The sequence below is a fragment of the Musa acuminata genome, chromosome BXJ2-7 (genome assembly GCF_036884655.1).
Source record: "Musa acuminata AAA Group cultivar baxijiao chromosome BXJ2-7, Cavendish_Baxijiao_AAA, whole genome shotgun sequence".
Taxonomy (NCBI): domain Eukaryota; kingdom Viridiplantae; phylum Streptophyta; class Magnoliopsida; order Zingiberales; family Musaceae; genus Musa; species Musa acuminata.
In genome coordinates this window covers 12,429,705-12,446,788 of record NC_088344.1, presented here as the reverse complement: position 1 = coordinate 12,446,788, position 17,084 = coordinate 12,429,705, and the positions used below count along the sequence as shown (strand labels likewise).

The 17,084-nt window shown below is 36.6% G+C and overlaps 1 protein-coding gene across 1 annotated transcript; it reads right to left on the bottom strand.

The window, feature by feature from the left end:
• Positions 1 to 791: 791 nt before the first annotated feature.
• LOC103991929 (probable inactive purple acid phosphatase 28) lies at positions 792 to 13,541 on the bottom strand. The gene is made up of 4 exons (XM_009411473.3): positions 13,242 to 13,541; positions 13,012 to 13,159; positions 2,541 to 2,932; positions 792 to 1,359 (listed from the first exon to the last, which is right to left on the bottom strand). The coding sequence occupies exons 1-4, from the start codon at positions 13,422 to 13,424 to the stop codon at positions 916 to 918; spliced, it is 1,167 nt and encodes a 388-aa protein (XP_009409748.2). The 5' UTR covers positions 13,425 to 13,541; the 3' UTR covers positions 792 to 915.
• Between the last annotated feature and the right edge of the window lie 3,543 nt (positions 13,542 to 17,084).

Genomic DNA, 17,084 nt, shown 5'->3' with positions numbered 1-17,084 from the left:
TATATGAAGATACAGTACAGACATTTATGGCAGTTTCAGATGTCGAATCTGACCAAAAGTGATTTCCCCCTGCAAATTTGCATATATGTTCCAAACCAGGATTATTTTGAAGATGCTGATGAGACATAGCCTTTGGCCGTATTAGCAGGAGGCTGTTGTTCACTGGAAGCAGCAGATGTTCTATTCTTCGGAAAAACAAAAGACTAATAGAACAACAAACAGTAGGAACCATCATTAATGGAAAACTGATCAGAAAAAACAAGACATAAAAATATTTAAAAAGCTTGACAAAAAGAAAATTCAAATCTTACTTGAAAGTTGGAACTACTTATTTTCAAAGTGAGACTCTATTTGCATCTATATTTGCAATCAAGCATGCATCAGAAAAGAGCCACATTATCTTAGTGGCTCTGTGATCAGCAATTACCATATTTATTTAAGCTACGTTCTTTAGCTGGCAGCCAAATAACCCACCCACTCTAGTTTAATAGTTCGGGATGTAATTGTCATGTCTCCACACTAGAATTTTCTGAAATAAACTAAACCACAATTATCTACAGAACTTTCTGATCTGTGTTTAGCATTCAACCAAATCAACAATTCCTGAATTCCAACTTGTCACATATACAATCATCTGATCACCGAATATTTGATGCAGGATTTTTTTTATCTGTATAGTTACTCTACTTTCTCATCAAGAATTAGCTCACAAAGCAACTGTTTTATTCCATTCTTTGACACAAGACAGCAACTGAAGTTAAGAGTCAAATAAATTCTTAAGCACTGCAAAATTTACCAATAAATGATATGCTTCCTTCATATCTCTTCCCCAATGTAGGTAACAAAATTGAAGTACTGATCTAACAATGATATACAAAATACAAAACTATACAAAAAATGGCAATTGGGCACTGATCACACATATAATGTTCCAGGTTGTAGATGATCATGGCTCCAGAGCAATTGCTCATCGATTTTGGTCAGCTTGTCATCGTCCAGGCGCTTCCAGGTCCTGATTGTCTCAACCCCCATCCATGCCTCCTTCCCTTTTGCAAGATGGGCAGAGATTACCCTTGCTCTCCTAGGCCACCCGACTCTTCCATACCCGTGGTAACCAAAACCTCCTCCATAACAGAACCATATACCATTTATTTTGCCACAGAAGTCATTAAGATGATCGTGGCCGATGAATACTGCTTTCACATCTCCCATTGAGCTTAGGGACTGAAGGATTCCTGATTTGACAGAAGAACAGGCGACTGCCTCTTGAAACTGACCCACAAAACCCCTAAACCACAGGTCACGAACCTCTGGAATGGGGATATGGAAGAATGAAAGTGCTGGAGTTGGATACCTGCTCTATTATAGATTTGATTATATCTTAGTCCATTTAGCAAAACAATACATCCGACATAAAGATTGTTTTAGCCTCATAGGAGCCTTTCTCTTTGAATAACATAAAATGCAAAGCATAATTTGCATAAAAGTCATGTAAGAGAGCTTTGCTGGAAAAGCAGAGAAAATATAGATTCTTCTTTCTAAGAAAAAAGGAAGTATATTTCTTGGTGGCAGCAAAACAAGATTCCAACAATGCTAGATTTTCTCACTAGATTTGTGTATACAGTACACAACTTGGAACATGTTAAAATACAGTATCTTTCAAATTCACATAAACTCAGGAAAGAATTCATTACCGTAAAATGAAAGTTGATTACTTGGACCTTGTTGCTAGTCAAAATTTGTCAGCATGACAAAGTAAACTTCTTTTTTCTTTTGCCTAGAGTTATAGATCATAATTGATTTGATAAACATGATATACAACATAAAAATTTTGTTATTTGGTAGCTCTCAGTAATCTCATTTTAACTTAATATCATGACAATTATACACAACTCACCATATGTATCTGATCGAAGCCAAATTATTGCACAATGTTAGCTTTTGTTCTCAGTAATTAAATGTTTTATATTATGTAGCCAGATCCATTATTTTCATTTGCCAAATCTAACTCTTATAAGCTTCAGAATCAGTTACGCATTTGATGTTGGTATCAACTATCAATATAACACTGCAGACAAAAAAATCATGCAGAAACTAAAGCGGCATTTGATAGTTCACCAAGAACACTACATTTTCTCAGCTACCGCTATAGTAATATCAAAGGGAAAACAAATGGTGCTTGAGAAGTCACTAATAAGCATTCAAGGTTATGGGCTTCTACAAGGGTAATTATGTGTTAGGAGGGTGTATTTACTTAACAATTCAATGACGCCTTAATGTGATTAGAAGGCCCAGATTTGATTACCACATCTATCTCAACAGTTTCTTGCCTGAGTGGAGACAAGGTGAGTCCATATCTTTCTGATGTATAACAGGAGAATTACAAAGGCTGGTTTTTGCCGTATATCAGAACAAAAGAGAGAGAGAGAGAGAGAGAGTAAGGGTTGGGGGTCAAGGAGGGGCCTTAATGCATCTAAACGGGCTACATCCTCGGAAATAAATTTGAACATTAAGCTTAAATTTTCATAAATCACTACTACCTGAAGCTCTTCAGAAATAGTGTGAAGCCAAGTTAGTTGAGAATCCCTAATCCATCCATATGTTCTGACACCACTGACCATAACACGATCACCACTGTCAAGGAAATAGAGATTTAGCACACTTGTGTTAGCCAAACCCGATCCCCATGCTCCATGCACCCTGATGTCATAATTTCCATATCCATGGACCACAAAACCAGATGGGTTTACTTGGGACACTGAGTAATCCATTAGTGAGATGAACGACATCAATTCTTCTCGTGTCATGGTGGACTCCTGGTCATGATTGCCCAAGATTGCAGCCCAGGGAGTCCTGGACTCCATGGCAGGACTAAAAACCTTGAAGAGTGATTCTGCAGCATCAGTAGCACTGGCTCCAAATATGTTATCCCCTGTTTTACATGAGAAGATGATATAGAGAAAACTCAGTTAGAAACACCTGATAAATTATTTTCTGAGAGTCAACAGTGTCATCATTAATCAACAGTGTCATCTCTAAATGCAACATCTATGAATATTCAAACAAGTGAAGGCATAGAGACCTCTGATTAATGACATCCATGGGCAAAGAATTATTTAGCATATAACATGGATAAGAACATATCTCAACGATGATCAATGATTCATATAGCCGATCTCAAATACTTTAGACTTGCAGTTTTTTTTTTTTTTTTTTGTTGCACAACAAGAAGATCAAGAAGGTAAGGTAAACGAAAATGCAGTAAAATGAATCTAAAGAGATGCTTTATTTATCTATACTATAATCATCTCTATAAGATAGTCTCCTATCATCAAAACCTCTGCTATTATCTAGCGACTTATCTTTGTCTTCAGGGTTTTCCCTGGATTCGTTGACTTTTGTATAGTGCTTTGTTGCAAGTTCCTCTGTGCCTTACCTACTGGGCAAATCATCAGACATAACATGCCTGGAATCTTGGGCTTCTTCCTTCTTATTGCTGCCCTCCTCTCCTTTCCATCTTTGTAATGACTACTCTCTCTCCGGCTTGATGTCTTTTCGGACTTCTCCTTCACTGAGTCATTCTTCCTTCTATGATCCTCATCCCTCATGCCTTCGGACTTCTTCTTCACTGAGTCATTCTTCCTTCCATGATCCTCACCCCTCATGCCTTCCATGATCTTGAACACTTGTTCAAAACAGGCCCAAATTCCTCTCCATTCCATGTCACATCCTGAAAATTTGTTTTTTTTTTTTATATATATATTTCCACACAGGCCAAATAAATAAACATCACTTTATTCATCATCTATAACCATTTATAGCGGTAGAGGAAGGTCCGCTCTCCACTGAAATCCGATTTAGTACTAGAGGGAGGCTGCTCTGAAAATCAAAAACAAAGAAAATTCAGCAACGCTGAGTAGGAACCCCAAAAGTCAAATCAAGATGAATACATGATCAAAATTCAATCAATCATCCCATTGGCGTATATCAAGTACCCGAAGGAGCACTCCCCCAACAGCAGATGGAGAGGCTTTATCCTACGGGATGAGTTTGTGTTCTCCCAACAGTGGATGGAGGCAAACTCATATCACACTCCCAACAGCGGATAGAGTGGTGTTCCACACCCGCCAAAGTGGGGACACATTCTTCCCAACAGCGGATGGAGGAACCGTCCAGCCGCCACGTCTGACGGCCCGCTAATCCCCGAAGGGAATCGCCCTACCTGCTCTCGGCAGGAATATAATCTCACACTGGTCATATCCATTTCGGGATGAAATAACATATTTAAAACATCTCTTTCAAAAATCATCAATATCAAATAATATAAATTAACCATCAATTGACTTGAACTCTAGTTTAATTGATTCAATTGAACTCGATTTACTAGAGCCTGACTGAACTGATCTCTAATCCTTATTTAACTGGTCTGGAACCACCCTAGACTAGTATAATTTAGAATAGATTAAGTTCAATTTAGGTTAAACTAACTTGAATAAGTCAATCAATTCGGAATCACCCTGAATTGATCTAGACTAATCAAGTCTAGTTTAATTCAATCAATATTTGGGCTCAAGTTCAACAATAATATTGGGCTAGATTGAGCCAGTCCATCTACTGGTCATGTGCATTATACATGATTAAGCATGCATTACATAAAACTGGCCCAGCCCTGGCCCATGGACTAGTCATAGCATATACCCATTAACAACGTAAATGAAAACATAATAATGCATTAAAAGATAGATGAGGAAAAAAGCTTTAATACAAAGAAATAACATTCTCAATTTGACTAGAAATCATAAGACATTAAAAGAGGGACTAGGAGATAAGTTTTAACACAAGGAAATAGCTTTCTAAATTCAAATAAAAATCATGTTTTCAACACATAAAATTTCAACATATTCTAATCATATTTTAAATCATTCAGAATAATATATTTTAAATTTCAGATCAAAGAATATAAAAAAAAAGGATTTTAGATAACATATTCTAGTCTAACAAGATTTTAATCCAAATAAGATTAAAGATAAACTGTAATACAGAAAATATATCATATAAAACATATACTTTTTTAACATATTTAATTCTACAATAAAAACCTTAATCACGGGTCAAAGAATATTATGAAAACTTTAATTAATTATTTTAATACAAAAAATTTGATATTTAAAGAATTGATACATATTTTTCAAACTATAAAACTTTCAACATTTAAAGAATCAAAATAAAAGCTAAAACTTTTAAGAAAGGTAGGGAAACCTACCTCTTGTCAATAGGGTGTAACTCCTCGTTCTCTTGTCAACAGGGTATAACTCCTCGTTCCTCCCGTTGCCAGGCTCGACTAGGTGAGGAACGAAGGAGAGAGATCCCTCCCCTTTAAATAGGAGGAGGCGAGCCTCTATTAAGGGAAATAAATTTTAATTTTCGTATTTATTTAATATAAATTATTTTCATTTAATATACTAACAAATATGATATCATCATATTTGGAATACTTACTAGTTATTTCCTTAATTCATATCAACAAACAAGGAAATAGATTAAGATTTCCTTAAATTATATTAACAAGTAAGGAAAGAAAATCAATTCCTAACTTAAATATTTGATGTGATTACATTTCTCCCCTCCTATAGGAAATTTGGTCCCCAAATTTAGCTTACCTTAATAGAATAGATGAGGATACTGCTCTCGCATATCTTCTTCTCTTTCCCATGTTGCCTCTTGGTCTGAATGGTGTTGCCAACAAATTTTTACCAAAGGTATAATTTTGTTCCTTAGAACATGTTCTTTTCTTTCCAAGATCTGGGTTGGTTGTTCTCTAAAAGTGGCATCATCTCGTAATTGTAGAGGTTGGTAAGATATGACATGTGATAGATCCCTAATATATCTTCGAAGCATTGACACGTGGAATACATCATGGATGCTAGCCAAAGCCGGGGGCAATGCCAATCTGTATGCTACAGGCCCAACCTTTTGTAAGATCTCAAATGGGCCAATAAATCTTGGGGCTAACTTTCCCCTTTGACCAAACCTCATAACTCCCTTGGTTGGCGACACCTTTAAGAAGACGTGCTCATCAATTTCGAACTCTAGATCTCTTCGCCTTCGATCTGCATAACTTTTCTGACGACTTTGAGCTGTTAATAATCTTTGGCGTATAATTCGAATATTATCAGCATCTTTTTTAATTAATTGAGGCCCTAAAAGCTTCCGTTCTCCCACCTCATCCCAATATACAGGTGATCTGCACTTTCTTCCAAAAAGAGCTTCAAATGGAGCCATCTGTATGCTAGAGTGGTAACTATTATTATAAGAAAACTCAATTAGATGCAAGTACATATCCCAACTCCCACCAAAGTCTAAAGCACATGCTCTTAAGAGATCTTCAAGAGTTTGTATTGTCCTTTCAGATTGGCCATCAATTTGGGCGTGAAAAGCTGTACTAAATTTTAATTGTGTGCCCAAAGATTTTTGTAGACTTCCCCAAAATTTAGAGGTGAATCTTGGATCTCTATCTGAGATAATGCTAACTGGCACCCCATGATATCGAATGATTTCCTTAATATATAAGCTTGCTAGTTTATCCAATAAATACTTCTTGTTAATAGAAAGGAAGTGAGCAGATTTAGTAAGTCTGTCTACTATTACCCAAATTCCGTCATATCCTTTCACGGTCTTGGGTAATCCTGTTACAAAATCCATAGTGACTTGCTCCCACTTCCATTCAGGAATTGAAATCCTTTGCAACTTTCCCGCAGGTACTCGATGTTCTATCTTCACCTGTTGACATATCAGACATTTAGAAACAAACTTTGCTATATCTCTCTTCATACCACGCCACCAATAGTTTTGGCGTAAATCTCGATACATCTTAGTAGTCCCGGGATGGATATTAAATTTTGATCTATGTGCCTCCTCTAATAATTGCATCTTTACTGGATGGCTTTCGGGAACACAAAGTCGATTGTGGAATGTAATAGAACCATCTTCGGCTTGGAGAAATTCAGGTCTAGATCCTTGAGCTATTTCCTTAACTATCATTTGAAGATATGTATCTTCCTTTTGACCTTCTTTAACCTTTTCCACCAAAAATGATTGTGCCATCAAACACACAAGAAAACCTTTATTTGTCTCTGATAAAAGTTTAAGTTTTAAGTCTGCTAACTCCGTTATCATAGAATTCCTTTGAATATTCATATAGGCTACAAGATTATAGGTATTTCTGCTTAAGGCATCAGCAACTATATTAGCTTTCCCAGGATGGTAGTTGATATTAAAATCATAATCCTTTAAAAAGTCCAACCACCTTCTTTGTCTCATATTTAAATCTTTCTGTGTGAAAATATATTTGAGACTCTTATGATCTGTGAAGATTTCGAAAGTCTGTCCATATAGATAATGCCTCCAAATTTTCAGTGCAAAAATGATAGCTGCTAGCTCTAAGTCATGAGTAGGATAGTACTTTTCATGATGCTTTAATTGCCTCGATGCATAAGCAACTACCCTCTCGTTTTGCATTAGAACGCAACCAAGCCCTTGTAGTGAGGCATCACTATACACTACAAAACCTTCTCCCCCTGAAGGAATCACCAAGATAGGAGCACTGGTTAATTTCTTCTTCAATTCTTGAAAACTTTGTTGACATTTATCATCCCACATGAATTTTATGTTCTTTTGTGTCAACTTGGTCAATGGTGCTGCTATTTTTGAAAAGCCTTCTACGAATCTTCTATAGTATCCAGCCAAACCCAAGAAGCTTCTAATCTCTGAAACATTAGAAGGTTGCTTCCATTTTATCACAGCTTCAATCTTGTGAGGGTCAACAGATATGCCAGCGCTCGAAATTACATGACCGAGAAACATAATTTCATTGAGCCAAAAGTTACACTTACTTAACTTGGCATATAGTTTCTCTCGCCTTAGGATTTCCAGAACTATCTTAAGATGGTGTTCATGCTCTGCTATGCTTTTGGAGTAGATCAAGATATCATCAATAAACACAATTACAAATTTATCGAGATAAGGGTGGAACACTCTATTCATGAGATCCATGAAGGCAGCTGGTGCATTTGTGAGTCCAAAAGGCATTACTAAGAATTCATAATGACCATATCTTGTTCTAAAGGCAGTTTTCTGTATGTCTCCTTCCCTTATCTTTAGTTGATGATACCTGGATCTCAAATCAATCTTTGAGTATACCTGAGTACCTTGAAGTTGATCAAACAGGTCATCTATTCGAGGAAGAGGATATTTATTCTTTATGGTCACTTGGGTGAGTTGTCTATAATCAATGCATAGTCGCATAGATCCATCTTTCTTCTTCACAAATAGGACAGGGGCACCCCAAGGTGATACACTAGGTCGAATAAAACCCTTGTCCAAAAGCTCTTGGATCTGTTTCTTTAACTCCTCCAACTCAATTGGTGCCATTCTATATGGAGGTTTAGAAATAGGTGCAGTACCAGGTAGAAGATCAATTGTAAATTCAATCTGTCTATTTGGTGGCAGTGCAAGTAGATCTTCAGGAAAAACATCTGGAAAATCCCGTACAATGGGGATGTCCTTTAATACTGGCTTCTTAGATTCTTCTCCAGAAATAAAGGCCAAGTATCCCTGACATCCCTTCAGTAATAGTTGGGTAGCACTCAAGGCTGAAATAATAGAAGGGAACTTTTCTTGAATCCCAATGAACTTGAAAGGTGGTTGATCTAGAGGTGAGAAAGTAACAGTCTTCCGAAAACAATCGACACTTGCATGGTATGCTGAAAGCCAGTCCATACCCAAGATAGCGTCGAAATCTTGAAATTCTAGTAGAATAAGATCTACTAGCAAATCGTGACTTTCAAAAGTAATAACACAGTTTCTATATATCTGATCAACTATCAAAGAGTTTCCAACCGGTGTTACTACCATTAATGCATTATTCATTGTCTCACGATTCTTATGTAATTTCATAGCAAAATAGGGTGATATAAAAGAATGTGTAGAACCAGAATCAATAAGCACAGATGCTGGCATACCACAGAGTGTGATGATACCTTTAATAATATATCCCGAGGCTTCAGCATCTTGATGAGTCAGTGCATAGACTCTTGCCTATCCTTCCTCTCTGGGTCGTAGCTGTTGTTGTCCAGTTGTTTGGGGTGGAGCTCGACGTTGATATTGCTTCCGTGGGCAATCCTTCGACATGTGCCCCGGTTGTTGACAATAAAAACATACGCGTTGTCCCAAGGGGCATGAGATGGAAACATGATCTGTCTTCCCACAGAAATAACATCTTATAACAACTTGATTGCTAGGAGCTCCTGCTTGTTGATGCCCAAACTGTTTGCCTTTTCCTTTCTTTGAGGGTCCAGAATGTGATCCCCCATATGTAATGGTGTAGCACTAAAAGGTCGCTTTCGATCCTTTGCTTGTTGTAATTCATTATCCAATTTCTCTACCACCAAAGCTCGATTTAACACTTCAGCATATGTTGGTAAAATCAGTACTGCAACAGACTTACTAATTGATGATCGAAGTCCCCTCTCAAAATGACAAGCTCTTTGACTTTCATTAAAAGCAATATGTGGAGAGAACTGAGCCAACTCAGTGAAATGATGATCATATTCCATTACAGTTCTATTTCCTTGGTGGATGCTAAGGAACTCTTGTTGTTTCTCAAAGCGAACTGAATCAGGAAAGAACTGCTCATAAAATACACCTTTAAACTTGCTCCCAAGTTACCACATTACCTCCTGCCTCTAACATCCTCCTTTTATAGGTCCACCAAGTGTCTGCCTTCCCTTCCAAAATGAAAGAAGCGAAAGGCACTTTCTGATTTTCCCTACATTCGATAGCTTCGAATGTTTTTTCCACTTGACGAATCCAACGTTCAGCAAAGATTGGGTCTGGCTTGCCGTCAAAAATTGGTGGTCCCAATCTCTTAAAGTGATCTAAAGAATTATTCCTACCCCGTGGAATTTCATCTCGTTCCTCCTGACGCTCAAAGTATCCTCTAATAGCATTGAGGACTCCGTGTACGTCACCTTGAGCATTGACGGGTGCTGGGGCATGAGGGGCATTCTGCGAAGTCGGAGAAGCTGGCCCATAATTAGTGACAGGTGTACGGGAGGACTGGGTTTGCTCTACGATGCGTGGAGCTTCCAAGTTATTATTTGTTTGAACACCTCTCCGAGTGCGTAGACCAATAGCATTGCGACCATGAGCACCCCGAGTGACAGGACCACTAATCTTTGGAATTGGCTCCATTACTCCTATAATATGTTAAAGACAATCATCGGTTAGAATCAATCAAGGGAGCTAATACACCTACAGGCCCTAGACCATGCTCTGATACCATAAAAAGTTGTCACATCCTGAAAATTTATTTTTTTTTATATATATATTTTCACACAGGCCAAATAAATAAACATCACTTTATTCATCATCTATAACCATTTATTACAATTCATTTATTCATCAAATTACAAATAGAAAAGTAAACATAGTGATGTTAACTTCAAGAGTCATCCAAGTGGCTCTACCTAGCGGTAGAGGAAGGTCCGCTCTCCACTGGAATCCGATTTAGTACTAGAGGGAGGCTGCTCTGAAAATCAAAAACAAAGAAAATTCAGCAACGCTGAGTAGGAACCCCAAAAGTCAAATCAAAATAAATACATGATCAAAATTCAATCAATCATCCCATTGGCGTATATCAAGTACCCGAAGGAGCACTCCCCCAATAGCGGATGGAGAGGCTTTATCCTACGGGATGAGTTTGTGTTCTCCCAACAGCGGATGGAGGCAAACTCATATCACACTCCCAACAGCGGATGGAGTGGTGTCCCACACCCGCCAAAGTGGGGACACGTTCCTCCCAACAGCGGATGGAGGAACCGTCCAGCCGCCACGTCTGACGGCCCGCTAATCCCCGAAGGGAATCGCCCTACCTGCTCTCGGCAGGAATATAATCTCACACTGGTCATATCCATTTCGGGATGAAATAACATATTTAAAACATCTCTTTCAAAAATCATCAATATCAAATAATATAAATTAACCCTCAATTGACTTGAACTCTAGTTTAATCGATTCAATTGAACTCGATTTACTAGAGCCTGACTGAACTGATCTCTAATCCTTATTTAACTGGTTTGGAACCATCCTAGATTAGTATAATTTAGACTAGATTAAGTTCAATTTAGGTTAAACTAACTTGAATAAGTCAATCAATTCGGAATCACCCTGAATTGATCTAGACTAATCAAGTCTAGTTTAATTCAATCAATATTTGGGCTCAAGTTCAACAATAATATTGGGCTAGATTGAGCCAGTCCATCTACTGGTCATGTGCATTATACATGATTGAGCATGCATTACATAAAACTGGCCCAGCCCTGGCCCATGGACTAGTCATAGCATATACCAATTAACAATATAAATGAAAATATAATAATGCATTAAAAGATAGATGAGGAAAAAAACTTTAATACAAAGAAATAACATTCTCAATTTGACTAGAAATCATAAGACATTAAAAGAGGGACTAGGAGATAAGTTTTAACACAAGGAAATAGCTTTCTAAATTCAAATAAAAATCATGTTTTCAACACATAAAATTTCAACATATTCTAGTCATATTTTAAATCATTCAGAATAATATATTTTAAATTTCAGATCAAAGAATATCAAAAAATGGGATTTTAGATAACATATTCTAGTCTAACAAGATTTTAATCCAAATAAGATTAAAGATAAACTGTAATACAGAAAATATATCATATAAAACATATACTTTTTTAACATATTTAATTCTACAATAAAAACCTTAATCATGGGTCAAAGAATATTATGAAAACTTTAATTGATTATTTTAATACAAAAAATTTGACTTTTAAAGAATTGATACACATTTTTCAAACTATAAAACTTTCAACATTTAAAGAATCAAAATAAAAGCTAAAACTTTTAAGAAAGGTAAGGAAACCTACCTCTTGTAGGTTTCTCTTGTCAACAGGGTATAACTCCTCGTTCCTCCCGCTACCAGGCTCGACTAGGTGAGGAACGAAGGAGAGAGATCCCTCCCCTTTAAATAGGAGGAGATGAGCCTCTATTAAGGGAAATAAATTTTAATTTTCGTATTTATTTAATATAAATTATTTTCATTTAATATACTAACAAATATGATATCATCATATTTGGAATACTTACTAGTTATTTCCTTAATTCATATCAACAAATAAGGAAGTAGATTAAGATTTTCTTAAATTATAATAACAAGGAAAGAAAATCAATTCCTAACTTAAATATTTGATGTGATTACATTCCACTTCTCGTCCTCACTTGATTTGCGCTTCTTCTGGCCACCGTCCCACAGATCAGCAACCACGACCACCACCTGATTACGACCACCACCTCGCTTGTTCTCACTTGATTACATTCCACTTCTCGTTCTCCTGGCCACCGTCCCACAGATCAGCAACCACGACCACCACCTCGTCCTCACTTGATTTGCGCTTCTTCTCCTCAGAGGTATCCTCATTGCTAGAACCCATCACCTCTTTCCCAGCGTGCTCATTCGAGGGCCTTCGCTTCTCCGGCACCGTATCCTCCTCCCTAGTCCTCTCCAGCGGTCTCTCATCCTCCTCGGAGTCGGACCGGTCCCTCAAGTGTTTGTGCGACTGGTGGGATCTGTGCCGTGGACTCGGCGGCATCTTCCGGCAGCCCGAAAACACTAATTGAAGAAATAACCGATCGAGCGATCGGAATCCTCTGACGAGCAAACAAGCCCCTCAAAGAAACGCGCCTTCCGCACGATAATTCACCCAGAATCAGACCTACCGACAAGGAATAGCGGATCGATGGCCTCCGCAACGGCGACCCGAAAAGATCGAAGAAGAAGAGAACAAGAATACGAAAGAAGACAGGGCCAGAGCAAATGTATCTCCAGTGCCCCCTCAATCCGCGTGAAACATGGAATCTTCCATGCGAAAATCGAGGTACCAAAAGAGGAAGAGTCGGTAGGAGAACCTGTGAAGGCGATCAAATCCGGTTTCTCGGCTTCGATCATCCTCTTGAGGAACAACGTCGAGTTGAGATCGGAGCAGCGGGCGGCCTCCGAGGGCAAGACGTCTCGGCATCGGGTCACCAGCCCGTTGCCGTAATGCATATCGGCCACCTACAAGAAACACGGGCAGGAAATCCAATCTTGATGGTAAAAAAACCCAATCCTTGGAGTCGGGCTACGAAGCTCAACTTACCTGGAGGATCTTAAAGCCACCATCAGAGCTGAAGCGAAGGGGGAGCTCCGCGGACCTCTTGACCCTCACCTCAGCGTCGCCGCCTGTAAACGCCACCCGCAACACGAATAAGACGAGGGGGACGATGAAAAGGAGGAGAAAGAGATCGACGAAGAAGGTCCGACGCCATGGACGGCGACGCATCCTCCTCTTCTGCGAGCTGGCGATCTGCCCTACGGGACGAGCTGAAGATCCACGGCCGTCCGACGAACATCGTCCGTTGTCAGATCAAACGGTTCTTGATGGCCCCGGACATCGAGACTCTTCCAAGTAGCTACACGTGGCGGATTACTTGTCGATTGTTACTAAATCAAAGTGTTTTTATGTTTCTTCAAGATTTACATTTTTTTAAAATTGCTTAAAATTAAATATTTAAATATTTTTTTTATTAAAATAACAATAATATTATTTCCTATAAATCTGAATAATTAAAAATTAAGAATATATTAATCTCTTTAGCAAGGGAAATCTAAGTTAAAAATACATGGACAATCCTCTGAATTTTCATGGGAGGTTTCATCATGAAGTCCAGCTCATATAATCCTTATGATGATGAGATTGAGATCAACCTCTCGTCTGCAAAGCTGTGTATATGTGAGTGTAAGGGAGAATATATTTATATTTTTAATATATATTTGAAAAATAATTTGAGTGAATATATAATTATGAAATACTTTGAGTAGTTGATAATTAATAGATAAAAATTGTATTATAAGTATGTATTGATGTAGATGTTGTTTGATAAAATTATATTTTAAAATTATATTTAATATTATATAATAAATTTACTCTTCAAATATTTTAAATATTTATTCAAAAATAAATAAGTATTTTTTATTTAAATTAATAATTACATAAATAACATAAATGAATGAATGAATGTATATATATATATATATATATATAATAATAATAATAATAATAATAATAATATAATCATATAAATGAATGTAAAATTGCCTTTAAAAATAATTAAAATTCCATCTATGAGAGGAGTTGATGAGAGACGAAATGAGGGTTAGGAACCTATTATATAGTGATACTATTGTGATTTTAAAGAATGTCATAAGTACTTTGAAAATTAAAAAAAATTTATTAACATCCTACAAATGTTGAAATATTAAATGTTGTAAGGTAGTATAAGTATTTAAATATTTACAATGCAACATCCAAACTAGATATAATTTAAAAAAAAAAAATATCAAGCACTAATTCATATTTGAGATGTGAGTTGGACCATCAATGCACATTTCTAATATATTCCTAAATGTGTCTATAATCATTTAAACTGATTTCATTGTGCATAATAACCATTTCATATATATATATATATATATATATATATATATATATATATATATATATATATATATATATATATATATATATATATATATTAATGATCCTCAATCATTTATACTATATTCACTACATAAGTATAATTGGTATTATACTTTATAGAGAAAAGATTCCTTCTAATAAGACATGTGATAGCCCAGATAGCTCCAAGAGGATATAGGACAAATATAAAAGAAAATATTTTACTTGTACTTCAGAATACTTCTTCTGGGTTAAATCCAACATAAAATATCCTCCAAATTATAATAATTAAGATAAATAAATATTTATTAAAATATTTTCATTTCGTTTCATGACTGAATAGAGCGTCAGAGGAATCACATCGAGAATCTCATCCGTAAGTATCTAAGCACTCCTTAGTAATCAACCAAGCATTTGAGTATAGATCATATCAAATTTCTCACACATACCCAAAATCAAATTAAGTCAAACTAATCCGATTATTACCAAACATCCACAACATCAAGAAGAAAAGTGGTCTTCATCTTTTTCCTTTACCAAAATAAAAGTCAATCGTTAAATCAACGATATTTTATGGAGCATTTAATGGTTTAAAAACTAATATACATAAGAAATTTGTATCCCTGAAATAAGAACAGTAAAGTAAATATATAAGTAAGAAATTTTTTTTATTGATGAATAATTAAATATATATTTGAAAAAAATATAAAATAATTTTTTAAGATGATATGATTAAATACTAACGAGACTTATAAATATTTTAGTAAAAAATGATTAAACAACTATGTGCGGCATGAGCTGTAAAAAAAAAATTAAAACTATAAGTAAAATTCAAATGCTTTAATTTTAATAAAAAAAACATAACTTCTTAAAAAAATTATTAGCATTAATTAAATGAGAGAGAAAAGAGTGTAGTAATTTATTAGCATTAATTAATTAAGAAAGGGTTTGAATTAAATGAGAGAGAAAAGAGTTGTGTCATAATACAGTTTACCATTGTACCCTTTGGTATGTACTAATTTATTAGCATTAATTTGCCTATTAAATGGCTACGCGACATTTGCACAACTCAAAGGCTGCCCAAGTACGATGAGAAAATTCTTAGTAAACAGTGTCACACAATTATTTAGCATTTAGGTGATTGTCTATATATATATATATATATATTAAGGATCAATATTTTTTACATGCTCCTCTTGTTTACTTATTCCTGCATAAAGTCTCATTTTCCTAAAATGATCAAAATATATTTAAATTGGGTGAGAAGGTAATAGGATAGCTCAAATTGAAGAAAAAGATCGATTGGACCCTATACTGTATAAAGAACCTTACGAGCCCTAAATAAAAAAAAAATCCCTACATATCATTCTCGATGACCTAACATTTTTCTCCTGAAGTCATATAGACATTTGAGCTCTTTGTCTGAGCTTCGTGTGTCTTTGAACTCTAAAGTTTGATCATGAGGAGGAGGGCCTTTTTGTCGTTATTTTTATCTTCGTCTTTCATCTCCCACAAGGAAGCGAACTAAGAGGAAGTGACCGTAAATTCTTTCTCATGGCATCTCCCAACTTTCCTTATAATTGTTAAGATCCTTTTTTTTTGAGCTTTTGAATAATGTTTATTGAGTCAGTTTAGTTCAATTGTTTATTGAATTTATTTAGTTCAAGTTAGAATTAGGTAGAAGTTTATTTAATATTTAATTATTATTAAGAGTCCAAGTCCGAATGGACTCTAGGTGGAACTCTATAAATAGTGATGTAACCCTTTCTTTAAATCAATCAATCAATCAATGAAATATTATTTCAGTTTGTTATGACAAACCCTAGGAGGTCGATCCCCTCGAAGTGATCAAGAAGGTCGATCCCCTCGAAGCGATCAAGGAGGCCGATCCCCTTGAAGTGATCAAGGAGCTCGATCCCCTCAAAGCGATCCCCTTGAAGCGATCAAGGAGGTCGATCCTATCGAAGTGATCATTATTAGAGCCCTTCTTTCTTTTATGATAAAACCTTAGGGTTCTATCATTTGGTATCAGAGCTGCGATCCTCGACGTTCTCGCTGCAGTTCGTCATCTAAAAAAAAAAAAAAAGAAGGAAAGAAAAAAAAGAGAGAGAAGAGGTCGGCAACCGTCAACCGCACCCGTACTGCTTCCCTTCTCCACCATCGCCGCTACTGCAAGGTAACCCGTTCCCCACCGTCACCACTGCTCCTCAAAGCAGTGATCCTCGACGTTCTCGTTGTTCTCGTTGTGTTCTAAAAAATTAAAAAAAAGGAAGAAGAAGCCACAACGACACACCCTGCTTCCGGCCAGCCCACCATCGCTCGCCGCTGCAAGGTGACTCCACCGCTACCGCTGCGCCCCGACCGCTCGCCGTCGCTCGTTCATAGTTGGTCGCCTCCCACTCGAGCCACCACCCCTGCCTCCTTCTCCACCGCTGCTCAACTACCCTAGGGTTGCAACCGCAGTCCCTCGACCATCCCTTCTCG